The sequence below is a fragment of the Coloeus monedula genome (assembly GCF_965178545.1).
Source record: "Coloeus monedula genome assembly, chromosome: 16".
NCBI classification, from domain to species: domain Eukaryota; kingdom Metazoa; phylum Chordata; class Aves; order Passeriformes; family Corvidae; genus Coloeus; species Coloeus monedula.
Genome location: NC_138796.1, coordinates 13,842,855 through 13,860,544, shown reverse-complemented (window position 1 = coordinate 13,860,544; position 17,690 = coordinate 13,842,855). Strand labels below are relative to the sequence as shown.

The 17,690-nt window shown below is 47.1% G+C and overlaps 3 protein-coding genes across 4 annotated transcripts in view; 1 reads left to right on the top strand and 2 right to left on the bottom strand.

Moving 5' to 3' along the window:
* Positions 1 to 45: 45 nt before the first annotated feature.
* SNRNP25 (small nuclear ribonucleoprotein U11/U12 subunit 25) lies at positions 46 to 2,817 on the bottom strand. Of its 2 annotated transcripts, none has more exons than XM_082291946.1 (6): positions 2,685 to 2,817; positions 2,523 to 2,613; positions 2,336 to 2,441; positions 2,177 to 2,251; positions 1,088 to 1,150; positions 46 to 242 (listed from the first exon to the last, which is right to left on the bottom strand). In XM_082291946.1, exons 1-5 carry the CDS (start codon positions 2,808 to 2,810, stop codon positions 1,096 to 1,098), a joined length of 453 nt encoding a protein of 150 aa, XP_082148072.1. In that variant the 5' UTR covers positions 2,811 to 2,817; the 3' UTR covers positions 46 to 242; positions 1,088 to 1,095. The 2 variants fall into 2 exon arrangements, with proteins under 2 accessions (XP_082148072.1, XP_082148073.1); XM_082291947.1 differs by having other exon boundaries at positions 2,757 to 2,816.
* Positions 2,818 to 2,834: 17 nt separating this feature from the next.
* POLR3K (RNA polymerase III subunit K) lies at positions 2,835 to 3,614 on the top strand. The gene is made up of 3 exons (XM_082291948.1): positions 2,835 to 2,956; positions 3,070 to 3,157; positions 3,234 to 3,614. The coding sequence occupies exons 1-3, from the start codon at positions 2,846 to 2,848 to the stop codon at positions 3,359 to 3,361; spliced, it is 327 nt and encodes a 108-aa protein (XP_082148074.1). The 5' UTR covers positions 2,835 to 2,845; the 3' UTR covers positions 3,362 to 3,614.
* Positions 3,615 to 3,927: 313 nt separating this feature from the next.
* The window catches only part of GTF3C1 (general transcription factor IIIC subunit 1), a gene marked incomplete at its 5' end in the record, with an annotated part of 38,004 nt that continues 24,241 nt past the window's right edge, over positions 3,928 to 17,690 (bottom strand). Inside the window, 11 exons of the mRNA XM_082292457.1 lie at positions 3,928 to 4,254; positions 5,571 to 5,763; positions 6,460 to 6,499; positions 7,980 to 8,643; positions 9,190 to 9,476; positions 10,850 to 11,103; positions 13,069 to 13,353; positions 13,888 to 14,060; positions 15,010 to 15,103; positions 15,630 to 15,692; positions 16,634 to 16,746. Of these exons, the coding sequence (XP_082148583.1) occupies positions 4,033 to 4,254; positions 5,571 to 5,763; positions 6,460 to 6,499; positions 7,980 to 8,643; positions 9,190 to 9,476; positions 10,850 to 11,103; positions 13,069 to 13,353; positions 13,888 to 14,060; positions 15,010 to 15,103; positions 15,630 to 15,692; positions 16,634 to 16,746 (2,388 nt within the window). The 3' untranslated portion in view covers positions 3,928 to 4,032. The remainder of the gene's footprint in view (positions 4,255 to 5,570; positions 5,764 to 6,459; positions 6,500 to 7,979; positions 8,644 to 9,189; positions 9,477 to 10,849; positions 11,104 to 13,068; positions 13,354 to 13,887; positions 14,061 to 15,009; positions 15,104 to 15,629; positions 15,693 to 16,633; positions 16,747 to 17,690) is intronic.

The following is a 17,690-nucleotide window of genomic DNA, read 5'->3' as shown; positions in this document are numbered from 1 at the left end:
CCAGTCACATGCAGATCTGCAGCTGGGAATAAGGGCCTGAAAAGCCTCAGAAAAATAGAGGGTCTCTTTAATCCCTGAATCCACATACAGCTCAGAGGCAAACACCGCAAACAGCAACTGTAAAGAACGTGAGAATGTCCAGTCTATGGAGTTTGCTCCTCTTTGAAGTGTTACAGCCTTTTCCTCCAGGAAGGTGCTGAATGCACTGTCTGGTCTTGGTAGGGCTGGATTCTCTGCTCTCTCTGTTAAAGAAAGAAAACACTTGTCAGTGACAATAATTACTGCATGCTGGGCTCCTCTCACCCCACTGCCATGATGGTCTGGGAGGGATCAGCCAGTGCCAGAGGTGACTGCTGCTCACAGGCACCCTGGAGCAGGTGGCTGTTGTTAGGGTGCACATTTTATTATGCTGGATCTTGAAAATATGGCAGTGTTGAAAGAAGAATAAAAGGTAACTGTGGTCAAAAAGGAACAGTTTTTAGCTACCTGGAGCAGCAAAACAACACAAGGCTTTGGACAAGCTGCTCTTACCCCTGTTCTTCAGGCACTGTGACTGTGTTTTTAGAGGCATAATTTAAAACTTACTAAGCCTGAGAGTCTTGGCCACATCTTGTGTTTGTGTGCACAAGTTTCTCAAAACAGCAGTATTAATACTAGAATTATGTCTGTATGAGTTAGAAACCCAGCCACGCTCCTGACAATGACTTCCAAACATTTAAAAAGCCTAAAAGAAAGCAAGGTCCTAGAAGCAATCTCAGCAGTGAAGGAACTCTGTGTTTAATAGTCTCAAGACAATGTAGAAACAGATTGAGAGTCTATATTTAGACTTAGAGACACACCATGGCTAGCACCAAGTTATTCCTGCTGCTGCTTCCAGTGTTTGTTACCTGAAGTAGCTGAACTATCATTCCCTGCCCTGAGAGGAGCACAAACAACACTACCAGGATCTGGAAACAGGCCCCAGCCTTGTGCAGACATTCAGAAATACTCTGCCAGGCAGCAGAGAGCAGCATCAGCTCTGAGCCTGAACATGATGACCTGGGGAAGATGAGGAACTGGGAGCTCTTAGTGGACATTCAGGACTTACCCCATATCTTACTTCCGAAGCTTCTTTATGAAGCTGACCTCATCCCGGTTCCTGATGCCGTACCTGAACGGAGAGTTACACTGGTATATGCCAGTTTCCCAGGAAAAACCACCTGTGAAACCCTATAGCTTCATCTTTCCCAGGGATAGACAGACTCCTACAGTCACATGCTGTGCTCTGCTAGAGGACACATTAAAATTCTCACTTGTGTATGTGGGAGGGACATGTTGCCAGCACTGAAGGATCTGCTCACCTGCCTTTAACTGCAACAACCCCTTAAATGCAACATCTGTTGCATCACCCAGGCTCACTCTTCCAAGGACAGCTTTGATTAGGGCTGTCTTGCTGGATTTTTAGTACTTCAGACCACCTTTTCTCGCTGGTCTGCAACAGGCTGGCAGATCCAGCACTGCTGGAAGTGCCTCATCCCTCCTCGCCTCAAGAATGGGCAAGGAATCACGGGAGTTGCCTGTCAGTGTTGTTACCAGACTGTCTTTGAGAGGTGGCTGAGCAGCTCCAGAGATCAACAGGTATCCTTGGGTTTCCTCTTTGCTTGGCATTCTTCATAGAATCATAGAATGCTATGGGGTTGGAATGGACCCTAAAGACCATCCAGTCCCAACACTCCTGCCATGGACAGGACACCTCTCACTAGACCAGGTTCCTCAAAGCTTTATCTAACCTGGCTTTGACCACTGCCAGGGCTGGGGCATCCACAGCCTCCCTGGGCAACCTGTTCCAGTTCCTGTCCCCTGCTCTTTCCTATCCTAGGTCAGCATCTCTGCCGAGCTGAGTAACTGTAACTATTCCGCAGGAGTTTGGGATGGATGGCCAAGGGTTCTATGGGGTGGTCTGAACTGGCTGAACCTAGCACAGGATGGTAGTGGCTGAAGAACCCCCTAAGGCCATCCTACCCTGCAGAGAGCCTCTCAGTCTGCCCGTCCCACTTCTGCGGGCAGTGCTGTCCCACCTTCCAGCCAATTTCCAGCACAGGACCCACCTGAGCCAGGGCACAACCTCCCACCTCAGCCCTGCGTGGGGATGCTGCGTGGGCCCCTCTCAGCCCCCAGCACTGACTCAGTTACTCACTCTCTCAGCTTCTTCCTGTCATCCGCCAGCTTCTCTCCAGCGTACGTGAGGTGGTACGTCCTCCATATGTACTTCCTGGGGGAAAAACACTCAGGGGGAGCCGCAGGAGAGGGACGGGGGTGGGATGCGCTCCGGAGCCGCCCGCCCGGCCCCGCTCACCAGCTGAGGTGCTGAACACCGCCCTGCCGGGCCTGCCGCAGCTGGATGTGCCGCCGCAGCGCCTTCTTTAGCTCCAGCACCGAGGCGTTCTGCACCACCACCACGGCTGCGGGGCGGGGAGAGCCGGGTCAGGCCCGCCGCGCCCCGGGCCCCCGCCCGCCCGCCCCGCAGCCGGCCCCGCACGCACGCACGGTCTCGCCGTCCGCCTTGCACACCCGCACCGTCATGGCCTGCCCGTACTCCAGGGCCACCTGCGAGCCGATCTCCTCCGCCGTCACCTGCGGGCAGGAGACACGGGCGTGAGCCCAGCCCCGCCGGCGCGGCCCGACCCCCGGCGCCCCGGCCCCACCTGCGGCGGGAGGTCGCAGAGCAGCGGGTCCTGCACCAGCCGCGCCAGCGCCTCCTGGAACAGCTCCAGCACCTCGGCGTGCGCCAGCTCCTCGGGCGGCTCCTCCGCCGGCTCCTCGGCCGCCATCGCCGGAAGGGGCGGGCGGCGCGGCGGAACCGGCGATGCTGCTCTTCTGCCCGGCCTGCGGGAACGTGCTGGTGGCCGAGGAGGGGCCGCGCTGCCACCGCTTCGCCTGCACCACCTGTCCCTACGTGCGGAACGTCACGCGGAAGGTACCGGGGCGCGGGGGGCGGCGGGACCCGCTGTGTCCGGGGCCCGCTGTGTCCGGGGCTCGGTGCCCGCTGGCCGGTGCCCGCTGACCGGCTCCCGGGTCCCGGTTCCGCAGGTGACGAGCAGGAAATACCCGCGGCTGAAGGAGGTGGACGATGTGCTGGGCGGCGCCGCGGCCTGGGAGAACGTGGACTCCACGGCAGGTAGGGCCGGGCTGGGCCGAGGGGCCGCGCGGGGCTCGGGCCTCCCGTGCCGCCCCTCACGGCGTTTCTCCCGCAGAGCCGTGCCCCAAGTGCGAGCACCCCCGCGCCTACTTCATGCAGATCCAGACGCGCTCGGCCGACGAGCCCATGACCACCTTCTACAAGTGCTGCAACCCGCAGTGCGGGCACCGCTGGCGGGACTGAGCGCCCCGGGCTGAGGGGCGCGGGGAGCGGGCATCCTGCTCCTGCAATAAACGTGGCACTGGGGGCAAGGAAGCGGCTGCTGCGTGATTGCTTTGGGGCTGGCAGGGACAGGAAACAGGCTTCAGGAGGGTGCTGTGCCCGTGCTGCGGCCCCGGGGAGGGCTGGGGGCCCGTAATTCACACAGTGCAGGGGTTCTGCTGAAGCACGAGTAATAAACTCACAGCGAGAAACAGTGTTCGAAACAGAAACAGGCCTGCAGGTAACCGAGCTGAGGGACGGTGAGGAAACTCCAGCCCTGAGCCAGCTGCTGTGGCACGGCACAGAAGGCAAAGCAGAGGTGAAGTGTTATCACTGGGGCCTTACAGAGAACCAAAAATGAAAAAAGGGCCTTTGCTGTGACCTGTGAAAACCCTGTCAGTTAAAGCAGGAACTACAAACTATACACTGCAACCAATTGCTGATAAAAAGAGAATATACTTCAAGTAGGATCACATATTACTTGTGTCTTAACATCAAGCTTTATTCTCAGTTTAAATACATTCAGAAGTAAAAAGGATAAATAACTTAATAAAAACATGACGGAGCACAAATTGTAACATTTAATCTGCATGATGCACGAACACTCTGTCCCACAGGCTAAGCCAATTTGATATGACTCAGCTTTACCCCTTCTATACGGGGATAATCTGCACCCATTTATTCCAATTCATTTCGCAGGGGAACACTCTCCCCAGCCTGAGAGTACAGTCTATCGTGGGCTCGTAGTAGATCGTTGGGGTTTCACTCAGTTTGGGATTCTTGAGTTGTTCTTCCACAACTGGCTGAGAAAAGAGTGACACTGGGGATGGCTTTTTCATGTAGAATCGTCTGATGCAGCCCAGAGTTTCCAGACCCTGCGAAAAAATTCACATATTTTAATTTGGGCAGTTGCAGCGAAAGAAAAATGCTGTGAATGGTGCTCTATCTACAGTGTTCTCAGAAATGTTGGACAATTTATACCAGAAGTGGCTTCACTTGAGCTCCTGGTTACAGCAAAAGGTTAAAAGGATAAATAACACAATAAAAACATGCAAGCTGTGGATATAGCTGGATATATCTAGTTACTTTCAGGCACAGTGATTGATACATGGTTACTGACACAGAAGGTGTTCAGTAAGAAATGGCAACATTTAGGACTAAAAGTTCTAAGGCTGCTCTAGATGTCAATCCCAGACTGCTGTGCCAGTTCTTGTTAATGGTTAATAGGTATATGACAAGCTCTGTCTGTGGTTTCAAAACCAGTTCTTAGTGAATTTATTGGTACAGAAGTCAGATCGAAGTTCTCCACTCTGTAAAATGTAGAGGTAATTAAGTGCTTGGTTTTGTGGGTTTGAATTCACATTGCCCAGGAATCCATACTGGAACACCCAGAACACAGGATATGCACGACTGGCAACACTCCCAGCTGGCACTGTCACCAAAGGGTACAAGCCCCAGGGAAGAAGTGGCACATGGACACTGGAAAATTGATTTCCAGTTAGCAGGGAAGTCATGCTTTTGGGAAGGCCTGCAGGATTACTGCTCTGCTTAAGATTTTGAATATTTATAGGAAAAAAAGTAGAAATCGAAGGTCCATTTCCAAAGTAGCAGTGGTGGCAATCAAATGTCAAAATGTGGGAACAAAATTATGAGAAACTCAAAATTTTCTTGCCATGTTTTGTTTGACAATTAAGGACCTGTAGGCAAGTCTGTCAGGACAGAAGATCTGATTTACACATTGTCTAGCACAGACACATTTCAGTTTGATTCTCATGGCAGATTACCCATCTAGAAGGTATAAGGAAAAAAATTAAGAATACTTGGATTATCTGTGGTGACTGGGGGCTGGAACTAGAGGATCTTTAAGGTTCCTTCCAACCCAAACTATTCCATGATCCAGTGATAACCACTGCATTAAACAGTCAACCTAATATTTCATGGTGACAAGCCCCCATTCTTCAGTAACCACCTAGAATTCACCTCCCTGTACATCCATTTCAGAAGCAAGCTCAAGCTGTACAATCACTAACAAGGACGGGTAAATGAGGTTTCCCTCCTCCCTCCCTGTGAGCGGCGGCTCGCTCTGGCTGTGGTTAATTTATGCCAGAGGGAGAAGGTCAGTTTTTTCCCGTTTCCTGGCCTTGCAGTGCTGTCACTGCTGGCTGGGTGTGTCACAGAGCCAGGCCTGTACCTGCAGGATCTCCAGCACGGCCACGGGCTGCAGGACGCCGCTGTAGTGCTGCAGCAGCCCTGCCTGCGTCACGCCCGGCTTCGTCATCACGTGGTAGAGCACGGCTTCCATCATCCCCTTGCACACTGGCTTGTTGAGGTTCCCATCCACGATCCTCCACGGCCTCCCAATGAAGCAAACGTTCTCACAGGCCCTGCCAAAGAGAATTAAAACTTGGCTGTTGGGAATTCTTTGGGATAGGTTTCCCATGGCTGTGATTTCTGCCTAATAGAGGTTCTCGCTACATCCGTTTTAACGCAGGTGTAAATCCTGTGGTTGCTCTGAGCAGGGGTTGGTGCTGCTCTACCAAATCTGCATTTTTCACAAGGGGTTCACCCCTTTTAGCATCATTACACACCCAGCAGCTGCCTTGGGTCTTGATGAGCAGGGAAGCTTTGTCTGGCATTAGCTCTAATATCCTCCAGAAGTTATCCGAGACCTGCACCATGCAGCAACAGTGCTCTGATGGGAAGCAAATTCCTCATTTTTAGCATTTTGGTGTCCAAGAGACAGACCCTGCATGGAAATTCGCATTTCTCATACTGCAGTTTCTCCAGGCCCTTCCTGGGCACCTGGAAGCTGGCATTGGGCTTATCAGTGCAGTAACAACAATTTTGCTCCTCTGATATTTGGAGCTCGTTGGTTTTTGGGTAAAAATATCTATCAGAGGCATTGTTTCAGCATGCACAGGAGCCCAAGTAACATTAACAAGAACAATGGAGTGGGGTTTCTCCACCATCAATGTTCACTGCCCATCAGAGCATAAAACTGAGGTTTCCACACCACTGCTTCCAGTATTATTTTGGCAGTGCCAAGTGTTTGGTATTCTGCAGACACCTCCATTACTCACCGGTCCCTGGCTGCCTGGGACACATCTGTCATAGAGCTTCCTGGAAAGAAAAGGACACATATTTTCTAATTAACTCAAACTCCTTATCTGATGGAAAGAGAGTTAAAGGTGGCCAAGCTGTGAAGTGTAAGAGCTTGCTAGGAAACCACACCAGCAAACTACTCCACGTGCTGCTGTCAGCTTTGGGGAGCTCTGAGCTGCCCCTCTGCCCTGCCTGCAGCACATTCTTCCCACACCTCTTCCCACAGCCACATCTCTCTACTGAACCCCACTTTTTGTGGTTCCTTTCCCCAGTCCCAGCAGGTTTTAGTCCTGGAAGTCTGATGCTATGGCTGTGCCATGGTGATTGTATGGGCTGAAAGAACTGAGGTTCACAGAGAGCTGTGCAGGGTCTCAGCCTGCAGCTCTCCCAGGGGTTTGGGTAACCTAAAGCTCCTGGAAATCAGAGGGAAATTGGGCACAACTCCAATGGGCTGGAGACATGAGAATGCAAACTCAGGATTCCAGCAGGGCTCAGTTTCAAAGCAAAGGCTGTCTCTGCAACTCCCATTACATTATGTCATGGGTTTTAATTAGACAATTACTTAATGAGGTATTCCTACCACACCCAGAGGGTAACAGCTTTGGCTTAAGCACATGTAAACATTCACTGGCCAGTGAGAACTGTGTTTGATAACAGAACTCCTGTTTTTTCCTTCCTATGCTACAAACAAGTCAAGGATGTTAAATCCAGGAGAGTACTTCAGTAGTTTAATTTAAGAACTGCTGAGGTCTCTGCTGTTTAGACAGCCTCGAGTGCATTTCCTGCAGGAAGGCTCCAGTTAAACAATCCCAAGCTGTGGGATGTTAGGGATCACCCTCTGGACCTGGGTACTGGCAGGGCTTGGCAAGGTACCACAGGAGCACTGTGCTTGTGGCTCAGTCTGAGATCAGAGCTAATAAAAACCAAACCAAAATGAAATCCCCCACAAACTACTAAATGTAAAGCTTGGCAAGAACTACTAGCTATTAGAAAACTGGCAGTAAAAAGGAAATGAAAATGAGGTCCAATTGGGTTACAAATGAGGCTGTTAATCTCACTGGCATGTGCTGCTTCCTGGTGAATGGTTTAATGAGTTTAGGACTTCCAGCCATGGACATTCCATCTAAATGCACACCAGCAGTGCTGTGTTTTCTAGTCTTAGAGATGTCTGACCTTTGGACTGAAGCCAGAGATGAGAAACTTCAGATCCAAATTATTTTGGAGAAGTTTAAGACATGGAAACAAGTTTCTAAGGAAAACATACTTCTGGACTAGTCATTCCAGCAGAAGGCACAGGAAGGATTACTTGAAGTATTTGAAAACTCTGAGACCTTCCAGATGAATTAGTGTTATGCCAATTTATCTGTGAGAGAAGACAATTCCTCTCGTACAGCTTCATAAAGAATCTAGGATTTGCTTATAAAATAGAGCTACTGGTTTGGGATAAACTGCTGATGAGCTGGTTTGTATTTCAGGGATGCAGAGGGCTCCTCCATACCTTTAGAGACTCCTGGGTTCTCCTGGAAGTAGGAAAGATCATCATCCTGCTCACTGGCTGATTGTTCAGTGATAGGGATCTGCTTGTTGTGCTCAGTGCTGAGCTCATCGTTCTCTACTTCGAGTTCTTTGTCCTCAGAACAAGACTCAACTTGTTCCTTGTAAGTGTCCACATCCACAGCCTCTGGAGCAGGCTCTGGGAATTCAGCTGGGGCTTCTGCCTGCCCTCCCAGGGAGCCTCCTCCTGGAGCTTCTTCACCCCCAGAAACAGCTTCCTTCCTTGTGACAGGCTCAGGAACAGCTGCATCCAAGTTCCTGCCATTTGCACTTCCCAGAGCAGGCTGTGCACCCTGGCAGAGCTGATGGTCATCCTGAAGGACATCAGTCTTGCATCTCTTTCTCGGGGGCTCCTCATCACTGGCACACTGTGTGTCTTTTCCCAGCTGCTCCTCCTCTCCTAGGCATTCCCGTCCCTTCCCTGGCTCTGAAGGCAGGTGCTCCTGTGGCACATCTGGGAGAGCAGTGTCTGCCCCTGGCTGATCAGCATCCTCTGCTTTGTTCTTCAGGCACACTGAGCGTAACAGCCAGGGCCTGGCAAACACTATTGCCACCAGTCTGACAGTGTGACCTCCTACTTCTAAAACCTGCTGCATTTCAATGAGGTCCTGTAAAAAAACAAACAAAAAAACCCCACAACAAATTATTTTGGAAGCTTTCACTGAAAAATGTCACTTCAACTCAGTGTCATGTGTCACTTTAACCCAGTATCATGGAATTCTCATGATTTAACTGGCAGCAAGGAAAGAGCAAGAGCTTAGTAGAATATTCAATTTTGTCCCCTGCTGCACTGAAGTTGAAAAGATGTTTTACCCCTTAAAGCTTCCTGAAATTATAGCATGAGACATTTTTCTTCAGCTTAAAGTAAGTTAAAAATATAACTGGGAAAGAGTAGTTTGCTTCCAAAACATTGATGTTGGCACCTCTAGGTTTCTTAAACAGTTCATTCCAATCTTTGAAAAAGTGCTGCTTTAATTTTTGGCCTTCCTAACTTTGAGGCAAGATTGCTCACAGGTGTGGTGTGTGATCTCCTGCCTAACATAAATAACTGTTCAATTTATAGTTGCTTCCAACAGGCTGGAAGCTCATCCTGTTCAAGGGGAATACTAAGCATGCAAACATTAATGTATGGAAAGCAGCTGGCTGAAGCCCACCTGAATGTACTGCTCCAAGCTCCTGCTGCGTTCAGCTTCCACCTGTTCATAGCTGCAGAAGTGTTTGCTCAGCTCAGCTTTGCAAATCCCAAAGTGGGAAGTGGCCTCTATGGCCTGTCGGATCTCCAGAACAGCCGCCACATCCCTGGGGTTGTACCCATAACGCTCTGTACACTCATGGAGAAACTTTTCCACCTCATAGTTTTCTTCCTGGACTTTTATCAACCTGGTGAAAGTTTCAGGGAGGCAGGAGATGCCCACAGCCATGTGATCGAGCAGGGAAGGAACTGCAAAGCAAATAAACCATGGGAGTTTAAGCTGTGAAGCAGCAGTTACTGTGCAACACACTGCAGAAAGACAAACAGATTGTAGATATTCTAGACCAATTAAAAACAGAGCTCAGTCTTCCCTCTTCATTGCTGCAGTTCTCTTTTTTCTTTCTGCCCTACATATTTGTCTCTGAAAAGGCCTGTAAAGAAGAGCAAACTGGTTTACAAGGGCTCACCCTCCCAGAAAAGTGAATTATCGCTGGAAGGCAGTGAGCACTTAACGGTGTTCTCTCTAACACTGGGTCAGCTTAGCTCTGAGTTAATGAGGGAATCCTCTCCCTTTTTCTTGAAGAAGGTCAAGTGAAAATTCTGGGGCAAGAAAATGCTGTAGAGGACACTTTTAATCAAAAAATCCACAGCAGAAGGCTGTTGGCCAGATATGGTTTGAACTACCACTTGACAATACTTTAGACAATTAGTTCAACAAAGCATCTCTGTGTTCAGTGACAGGTCCATCACTGCCCCAAACTGACCCCCCTGTACAGAGTATCCAGAACTGAAGCCCTCTAACCCCTATCCCAGCTGCAGCTGATAAGGGGGCAGCTCTGGCACTGCTCTTCCTGCTCCCTTCCCTTTTACCTGCAGGCTGCTCCACATTTGCCTCTGGAACAGTTGGGGCAGCTGCCAAGGAAACATGGGATCAGCTGTAATGAGCAGTCAGCTCAGCACAGCTGGAGGGCAGGAGAGGCAGCAGAGACAGGAGAAAGAATTTCTGTTTTACTTCTGTCACAACAGCAATGGAAATGGGCAGGGGCAGCACTAGACCATTTCAGCTGAAGAGCTCAAGGCTCTGGATACATTTGCATTACAGCTGAAAACAGGGTGCTCTGTCAGAAGGGGCAGTACTGATGAACTGCAGACAGTCAAGCTCTAAATATTATAAAAATGTTTCAATTACTGAGGTGAGAGGCCAGCCATTGGACACCACAATTTCAGGCACTTGCATGAGACAAGTTAAATGAGAATTTCCATTCAAGGAGCTCTGAAAGGTTTTCTTCTCTCTTCACAGAAAAGAAAGCCTGGCTGTGATATCATATGGTATTTTAAATTGTTGAAGGGACTGAAAAACCTGGAGAAGGGTAACAGAGCAGAGGACAGATTGCAGTAATAGTTTAACACAACATGAAATAGAGGCAAGGCCTTGTTACTAACAAAAGCCTAAGTCAGCCATCTGTTTTAAGGCAGGGGAGAAAGCCTTACAAACTCGATTTGTAATGGAAACAGAATGCTCCTGTTAAGGGGATTTGTTTAAATCAGTTCCTCAGCAGGTGAGTCCACCATCTCTCCTGCTCCAAGCCACTTCTGTGCACTTTAGGCCAAACAGAACTAACCTGGAGAGCTGAGCCTTCCTGGGATGGGGGTACATCTGAGCCTGACCTTCACCTGGCAGGAGTTGACCACGATGTTGTCACTGGGGCTCAGGTTGCGTGTGCTGACAATGCCAGGGGAGTAGTAGCCTCTCATCAGTAAATAATTGGTGTGAGAGGCTTGACGAGGTTTCACTTCGATTCTGCGTTTGCCTCCAGAGCTGTCATCCAAGTCATCATCGTCATCATCATCATCCTCAAGTGCTTCTTTTCCCAAGCTACAGCAAACACAGGTGGTTTGATTTGTTTGTTGGGTTTTTTCCCAAAAGAAGAAAGTGATTCATTACACTGAGCAGAGCAAGGACACGGCGTTCCTGCACTCTGGGCTTTAGTCGTGGACAGCTGGGGCAATGTCCACACCAGGCTGATTTAAAGCACTGAGAACAAGAACTACAGAAAAGGAAATACACTTAAGATCCCTGGGAAAGGAAACTCTCCCTTTTTTTTGCATGTGTTGAAATGAATCCAAAATATCTCAGCTTCTAGTGCTGAAGCTCTTTGGTTCAGTGGACGCTTCATCCTGAGGGATCATCTGTTGGACACTGAGCACGAGGGATGCTGCAGGATGGGGCAGCCAGTGTTAATTTTTAAGGGTGAAAAGGAGGAGAGAGAGTTACAGACCAAAGATTCCAGTTACTTTAAAAAATAGTAATTAAAAAACCACCAAACACCGAACTGCAGACATCCTCCAAGTAAAGAAAAGAATAGTAGTAGCAGCCAGGATGGATTTCCCAGAAACAAACTTAGTCAAACCAACACTATTTATTCCAGGACATGACAAGAGCCACTATGGATAAAGCTGAAGGCTCTGAACAACCTGATCTAACTCTGAAGTTGCCTCTGTTTTAAGCAGGTTATGCCAGGGACAATGAAAGGTTCCTTCCAACCTTTTCTAAGATGAGTTAGACCTTAAGTACCTTCTTTTAAAGCATATTTAAAATCAAAAGGGAACACATGATTTAGAAAAAATGATGAGTACACAACTCAAGATGCCCCTACTCAGCAATGGGACCCGTCCATTTTTGTTAATGACCTGGCTGATAAAACAGCTCATTCAGTTTGCACAGCATCACCCAACTGAGGACACTGCAAGTATATGAGAAGCTGGGATTTGCATTCAGAATATCTCCAGCACACTGGAGAGTCAACCTGGAGAAGAGCAGGGAGCAATTTCCTATGACAAATGCATGTTATTTATATTACAGTACTCTGCATCTGTCCCTCCACAGTAACAGGAAACAATTAACCAGATAAAGGAAAAGAAGCTTGTTAGAGTGAGTCACAAGAATCATAAGCTGTACATGGATCTCTGCACTGGGGTGGTTTGGCTGCTTTTTTCTGGCAAAGCCATGGCCCTCAGCATCTTGGGATGGAATAGCAGGTGTTTCACCTATAGGACAGGATGGAATTGGCACAGAGCTGCCAGCAAGAGCATGGCACTTGTGTTCTGACATCACAGTTCAGAAGAATATAATAAGAAAACCAGAGATCTGGATAACATGAATAAAGTGAAGGAACTGAAGCTGCTCATTTTAAAGAGCAGCATGTTATGGGAGAGGGACCACAATAACAATCCACAAATAGGTATAAAGCTGCTCTAAAGAGAAAGAGAACAAAGTATTTTCCATGTGGATTCACAATAGGAAGCAGCAGGTTAAATTACTAAGAAATTTTAGTTGCACTTTTAAGAATGCACAAAATGACTGTAAGGAAAAGAGCTCACAGGTTCACACTGCCTGGGGACAGTTTCAGTTTATGCCATTACTGCAGGCTTACAGGAGAATTAAATCCAGGAGCAGACAGTGCACAGAAGCACTGCTGTGGTGAGAGGTTTCACTGATAAAGCTGAAACCTTGTTACCAACCCTCTCAATCTGTGACATGCCAAGGCACAACGTTGATGAAAATGCTCCTGTAGCACCCAGTGCTCTCCTTTCCACGTCAGCTCTGATGGCACTGAAGTGCCAAGCAATTGAAATGTCACAAGGCAAAAGCAGCCCAGGGCTATAATGACAGGCACTAACTTAAGTGCCATTAAGCCTTCAGAGCACTTCCTCAGAAATAAAAATCTAAACAATAGCACAGTAAAAATGCCACAGTGGAGTGCAGGAAGTGCTAATTCCTGTCCAATTTCATCCAAGTTATCCCCACATTGTATTCTCTAATAGAAATAACAGCATTTACCTTTTTATCACTTCATTTTCCACCATAGAGCTGTCCACCACGATGATCTGCTCTGGGATTCTCACATTCACAGCCACCAGTCCCAGGGAGAACAGGGAAAGCATGGCCACACACTGCCCACCAGGGCCATCCATGGGAAATGCCACCATGCCTTCTGATGATGCATTTTCTTCATCTTTAAATGAGAAGTTGTGTGGCTGGTCTGATTTTTCAGCATCCTTGAGCTTCTCCAGGAACTGGAAGGACTCTGTACAAATGGTGCTGGGGAACCGCCACGTAAAAACTCTGCACAAAACCACAAAGAAGCACAAATCCTTTAAAATCTGCTCTTACTGAGAATGAGTTTTACAATTATGGTAGCACAAAGGAGCCAAACAGTTGAAGTTTCATGCTAGAGCTGATGACCAAGTACCTCCCACACCTGCTTTCACAGTCCTTTTACTATTTCCAGACCATTACGTGTTTATGCACTGTGTAAAGGTCAGGTAGCATACAGCAAATGAAAAGCAAAGGTATCATCTTCTGCTTCACAGGAGTGCTAAAGAAATCTTCCCACCACATCCAGAATTGTGGTGCTGCATCTCCTCCCTTCTCCATGCATCTCTAAAGTCCTGCCCAGCACACCTGGCTCTATTCCCTCACTGCCCTGACTGCTCCCCACATAAGGACTGACCGACCTGACATCACCATCACCTTCCTCTGCACCCACAGCTGAAGGTTCTTTGCTTGAACACTTCTCATGTGTTGTCACCTCCATGCCACGCTTGAGTAGATTTTTTCCTTTGCTTAAAGCCCAGCAGTGCCCACCCTGCTACCCACCTGTAGTAGCTCTGGGACAGCTGGTAGGACATGGGCACGAAGGGCAGAGCGCGGCTCTTCTTCGGCCCCAGCGTGTGGTTCACCCTGCGCCGGTTCACCAGGCTCCTCCTCTGGCACTCCAGGAAAGCCTTGACCAGGATGTCATCCTGGTACTCCTGGTACAGCCGGAATGTCTGCAAGACACCCCTCAGTGAGAGCTCTGCATCCACTGCCAGAGCCACCTGCTCCAGGTCACAGGCCCTCAGTGGATGTGAAGCCACAAGCCAGAATGAAAATGATGCATATAAATTCACTTAACTACTCCTCTGTTCCTTTTATGGCCTTCCAGACTTTCCATGGTAAATGCCAATTGAATTACCTAAATACTACAGAACACTTGATATTCAAAATGGGATCAGGCTCCCACTGGAATTATAGATGTGAAGAATGCTCCTCTGCCACACATTTTGGTAAATTCTTCCCCTCATTTCAGCAGGAACACTTGGTTCTGTGAGCTTGGCTATTGAGATTCCACTCTTGCTTATGAGCTGTTAAACTCCCTTTGAACTTTGACCTTAAGCACTTGATTGATTGATTGATGATCTCTCTCTGTAGTCCCCAACGCTGAAGGAGAGGCCCCCCAACACCAGTGTCAGCTGGGTATTAGGATTGTTTTTGTGATATCTCCTCCAGAACATTCCCACTGCTCAGGTGGGCACTAAAGCATGGTATAGTTTGACCCACTGGAAGTGATGTGGAGCTTATTTCATATGGTTTTATGCCTTCAACCTCCCATCCTCACATCTTGCAATCTTATCCTCAGAGAGAAAATGACAAAGTGAAAATCTTCCTACAATTCCTTCCTTCCTATCTATATTATTTGCTAAAAGCAGAATAATTCCCACAGAATGGAACAAATCCAACTTTCTGTGTTTCTTCTATTTGAAAAAGGAATGTGCCAAGGGAGGGAGGAGACACTTTAGGGTTGTATGACCACATGCAGACATGGCACTTGGGGACATGGTTTAGTGGTGGCATTGGCAGTGCTGGGCTGATGGTTGGACTTGATGATCTCAAAGGTCTTTTCCAACCTAAACAATTCTGTGATTCTATGAGCAATAAAGTTTGGTCCAGACACTGTACCTGAAATGACTGGCAAGATTCCATCTGGTTATCTGAGAGTGCCAGTGTGCTCTGAATCAGATTCTGCAGCACTAGAAAATGAATATCGTAAATACTGAAAGAAAAGAAAAAAAAGGAAGAGAAAAACATTTATTCTGGTGATTTTTGAACATGAGGTACCCATTAAACCAGCACAAAAATCTACAAACTCAATCCCCTGCTTCTGAAATAGAAGCATAAAGGCACGAGATCCTACAGTTGAGCATTATTCATGTAAAGGAATGTGTTACATTCTCCCTGACCTTCCACCCCGAATTTCTGGATCAGTCCAGATAATCTGACACAAAGCTCTCCCTGATAACATCTCCTCCTCTTAAGATACAACACCCACACAGAAAACGTACACTGTTGTCCCAGTGATAAGATAATTTTGAAGTCATCTCTGTTATCATTTTATCTACCCAATCTATGTCAGAGGTCCCTACAGTCTTGTCAAAGTGTTCTTCTGTTAATAAATTTATACACTGCAACAAACAGATGAAAACAATGAATTAGGACACTCTTTATATGACTTCCACAGATGGGAGGGGCTGATGTGGCCTGGGAGCCCTAATGAGGAAAATGGTGCTGCTGCTACTCACCTGCTCAGATTATCCTCTTTTGTGCCTTGATCTGTGTCTTCTCCGATTGCCAGCACTCGAAACCTAGTTAAGGGAAGGGAAAGGAGAACACTGGAACCAGCTTTTCTGTGATTTTCTGTGATTTTGCATCAGCCATGAAGCCCAGAGGCTGATGAGCACAACTGCTAACGAGGCAAGTGCTGGACCAGCCCAGGGGACTGTCTGCTCCAGCAGCCCTCAGCACAAGGGTCAGCCAGGAAAAGAACAGTCCACATCAATCTCCACTAAAATATCTGTTGACAAGGAGATAAAACAATGGACAGGAGACAGTTCCAGCACTGGAAGGATTTTTCATTTTATTGAGGTTTTGGACTTCTAGTTACCGTCAGCAGCACTTTTGCTGTAATGCACAGCTCTTCCCAAAATAAGAAAAATTACAAAGGTGATAAATTTATTATCATAAAATGGTCTGAGACACAATTTTTCCACACTGCTCTTCAAGTGTTATTCATCATGAAAAAGCTTAACGACCTGGAGCTGGGGAATGCTGTACAAGGCTGAGTGCTCTTCCTTATCAATAGTTTTAGCAGGACTGAGATCATTCATCTGAGCAATCAGCTACAAATTGTGATAGAAAATGGGGCCAGTTAATCTGGAAAATGCTAGATTTCTATTGCAATGAAAAGTTACACCTGAGTAGCAACATCTCTAACACCAAGGTTGAGAGCTTGACAATTTAGGAAAATCTGCTGTAGTGAATTTCTGGTTTAAAAGTCTTATTTAGCAATAAGAATGGTTTGAAATCAGTCAAATTGTGCAAAGAACTGAAAATCACATAAATATATTTAGGAAGTGTGGATATAAAAGAAACACTGCTGGTTGTGTTTAGTAAAACGTCTTTTCTTACTAAGGGTACAAGTACAGAGGGTGTAAATCATGCCCAGAGAAGAGACCTGCTCTGAATTGCTGCCCCCTCTCACTGCCTCACCCCATGTACAGAGTCAAAAGCACCATAATTAAAATACCTGGAAAAGAGTTCCTCCAGAGTGTCAGGAATCTCGAGTTTGGGATTCCCCAGGGTTGAACTGAATTTCTCTTTCAGTCTTTCCACAAACTCTTTAAACTCCTTTGCACAAACCTTAGAAAAGAGGAGACGGAAATGTCATCAACCTCAATTTCTTAGAGTGGGAAAAACCCCTCTACTTTTCAAGTGTTCATGGAAATTCCTGTAGAAATAGCTGGGTTTGATTTATGAAGTCAGAAGCAGTCCAACAGCCAAGGGAAGGCAGGGAAAAGCTCTTGCAGTTTGTGTTTGCTGGTTTAGTGAACAGTTGCAGGTTCCATCTGTAATCAGCTCACAGCTACAAGCCAAGCACCATGAACATATGTTCTAAGACAATTTCCTGATTTAACAGCAAGATCTCTTGCTAGAGCTATGTTTAAGCTTCTGCTCAAGCCCTTCAGGCTTTTCCACGTTCTCCATTAAGTCTGTTTGCACAATCGTGGCTTGGAGAACACCTGTTACATGAGAGGAATGCTCTCTGGAAACAAGTTTATATTTGCTTCCAAAGACAGACTTTGGGGATGGGGACACATATTTATTTCAGTGATGTCTCATCAATGAACAACTACTCTTCCTTTAAGCAACATGAATCTAACAACAGAACTGATGGGATTTTCTGACAATGGTATAAATTGTCATTCCTGGATAAAAATGAGCTTGCTGTGACACAGTTCCAGTTCTGAAAAAAATCTGAAATTCAAAATGGAATTGTTTGCACTGAAAGTGTAAACAACTTTTCAATTTGAAATTGTGGTTCATTTAAATGGAAAAAAAAAAGAAATAGAATCTTTCGGCTGCTCAAATCAAGTCTTATAAAATTTGCTTGCATTCCTGCACTCATCCACAGAAGCTAAGGCAACATTTCAACACACAACTGGAATAAAAAATCAGAAATTACAAAGCAAGAATGTTTTCTTGCTCAGATAACAAAGTGGCTCGAAGGATAAAAAAAGAATCAGCAGATAGAGATGTTTAGTCATGGCTGTTTATAAACAAGCACATTGAAAATACAATGGTTG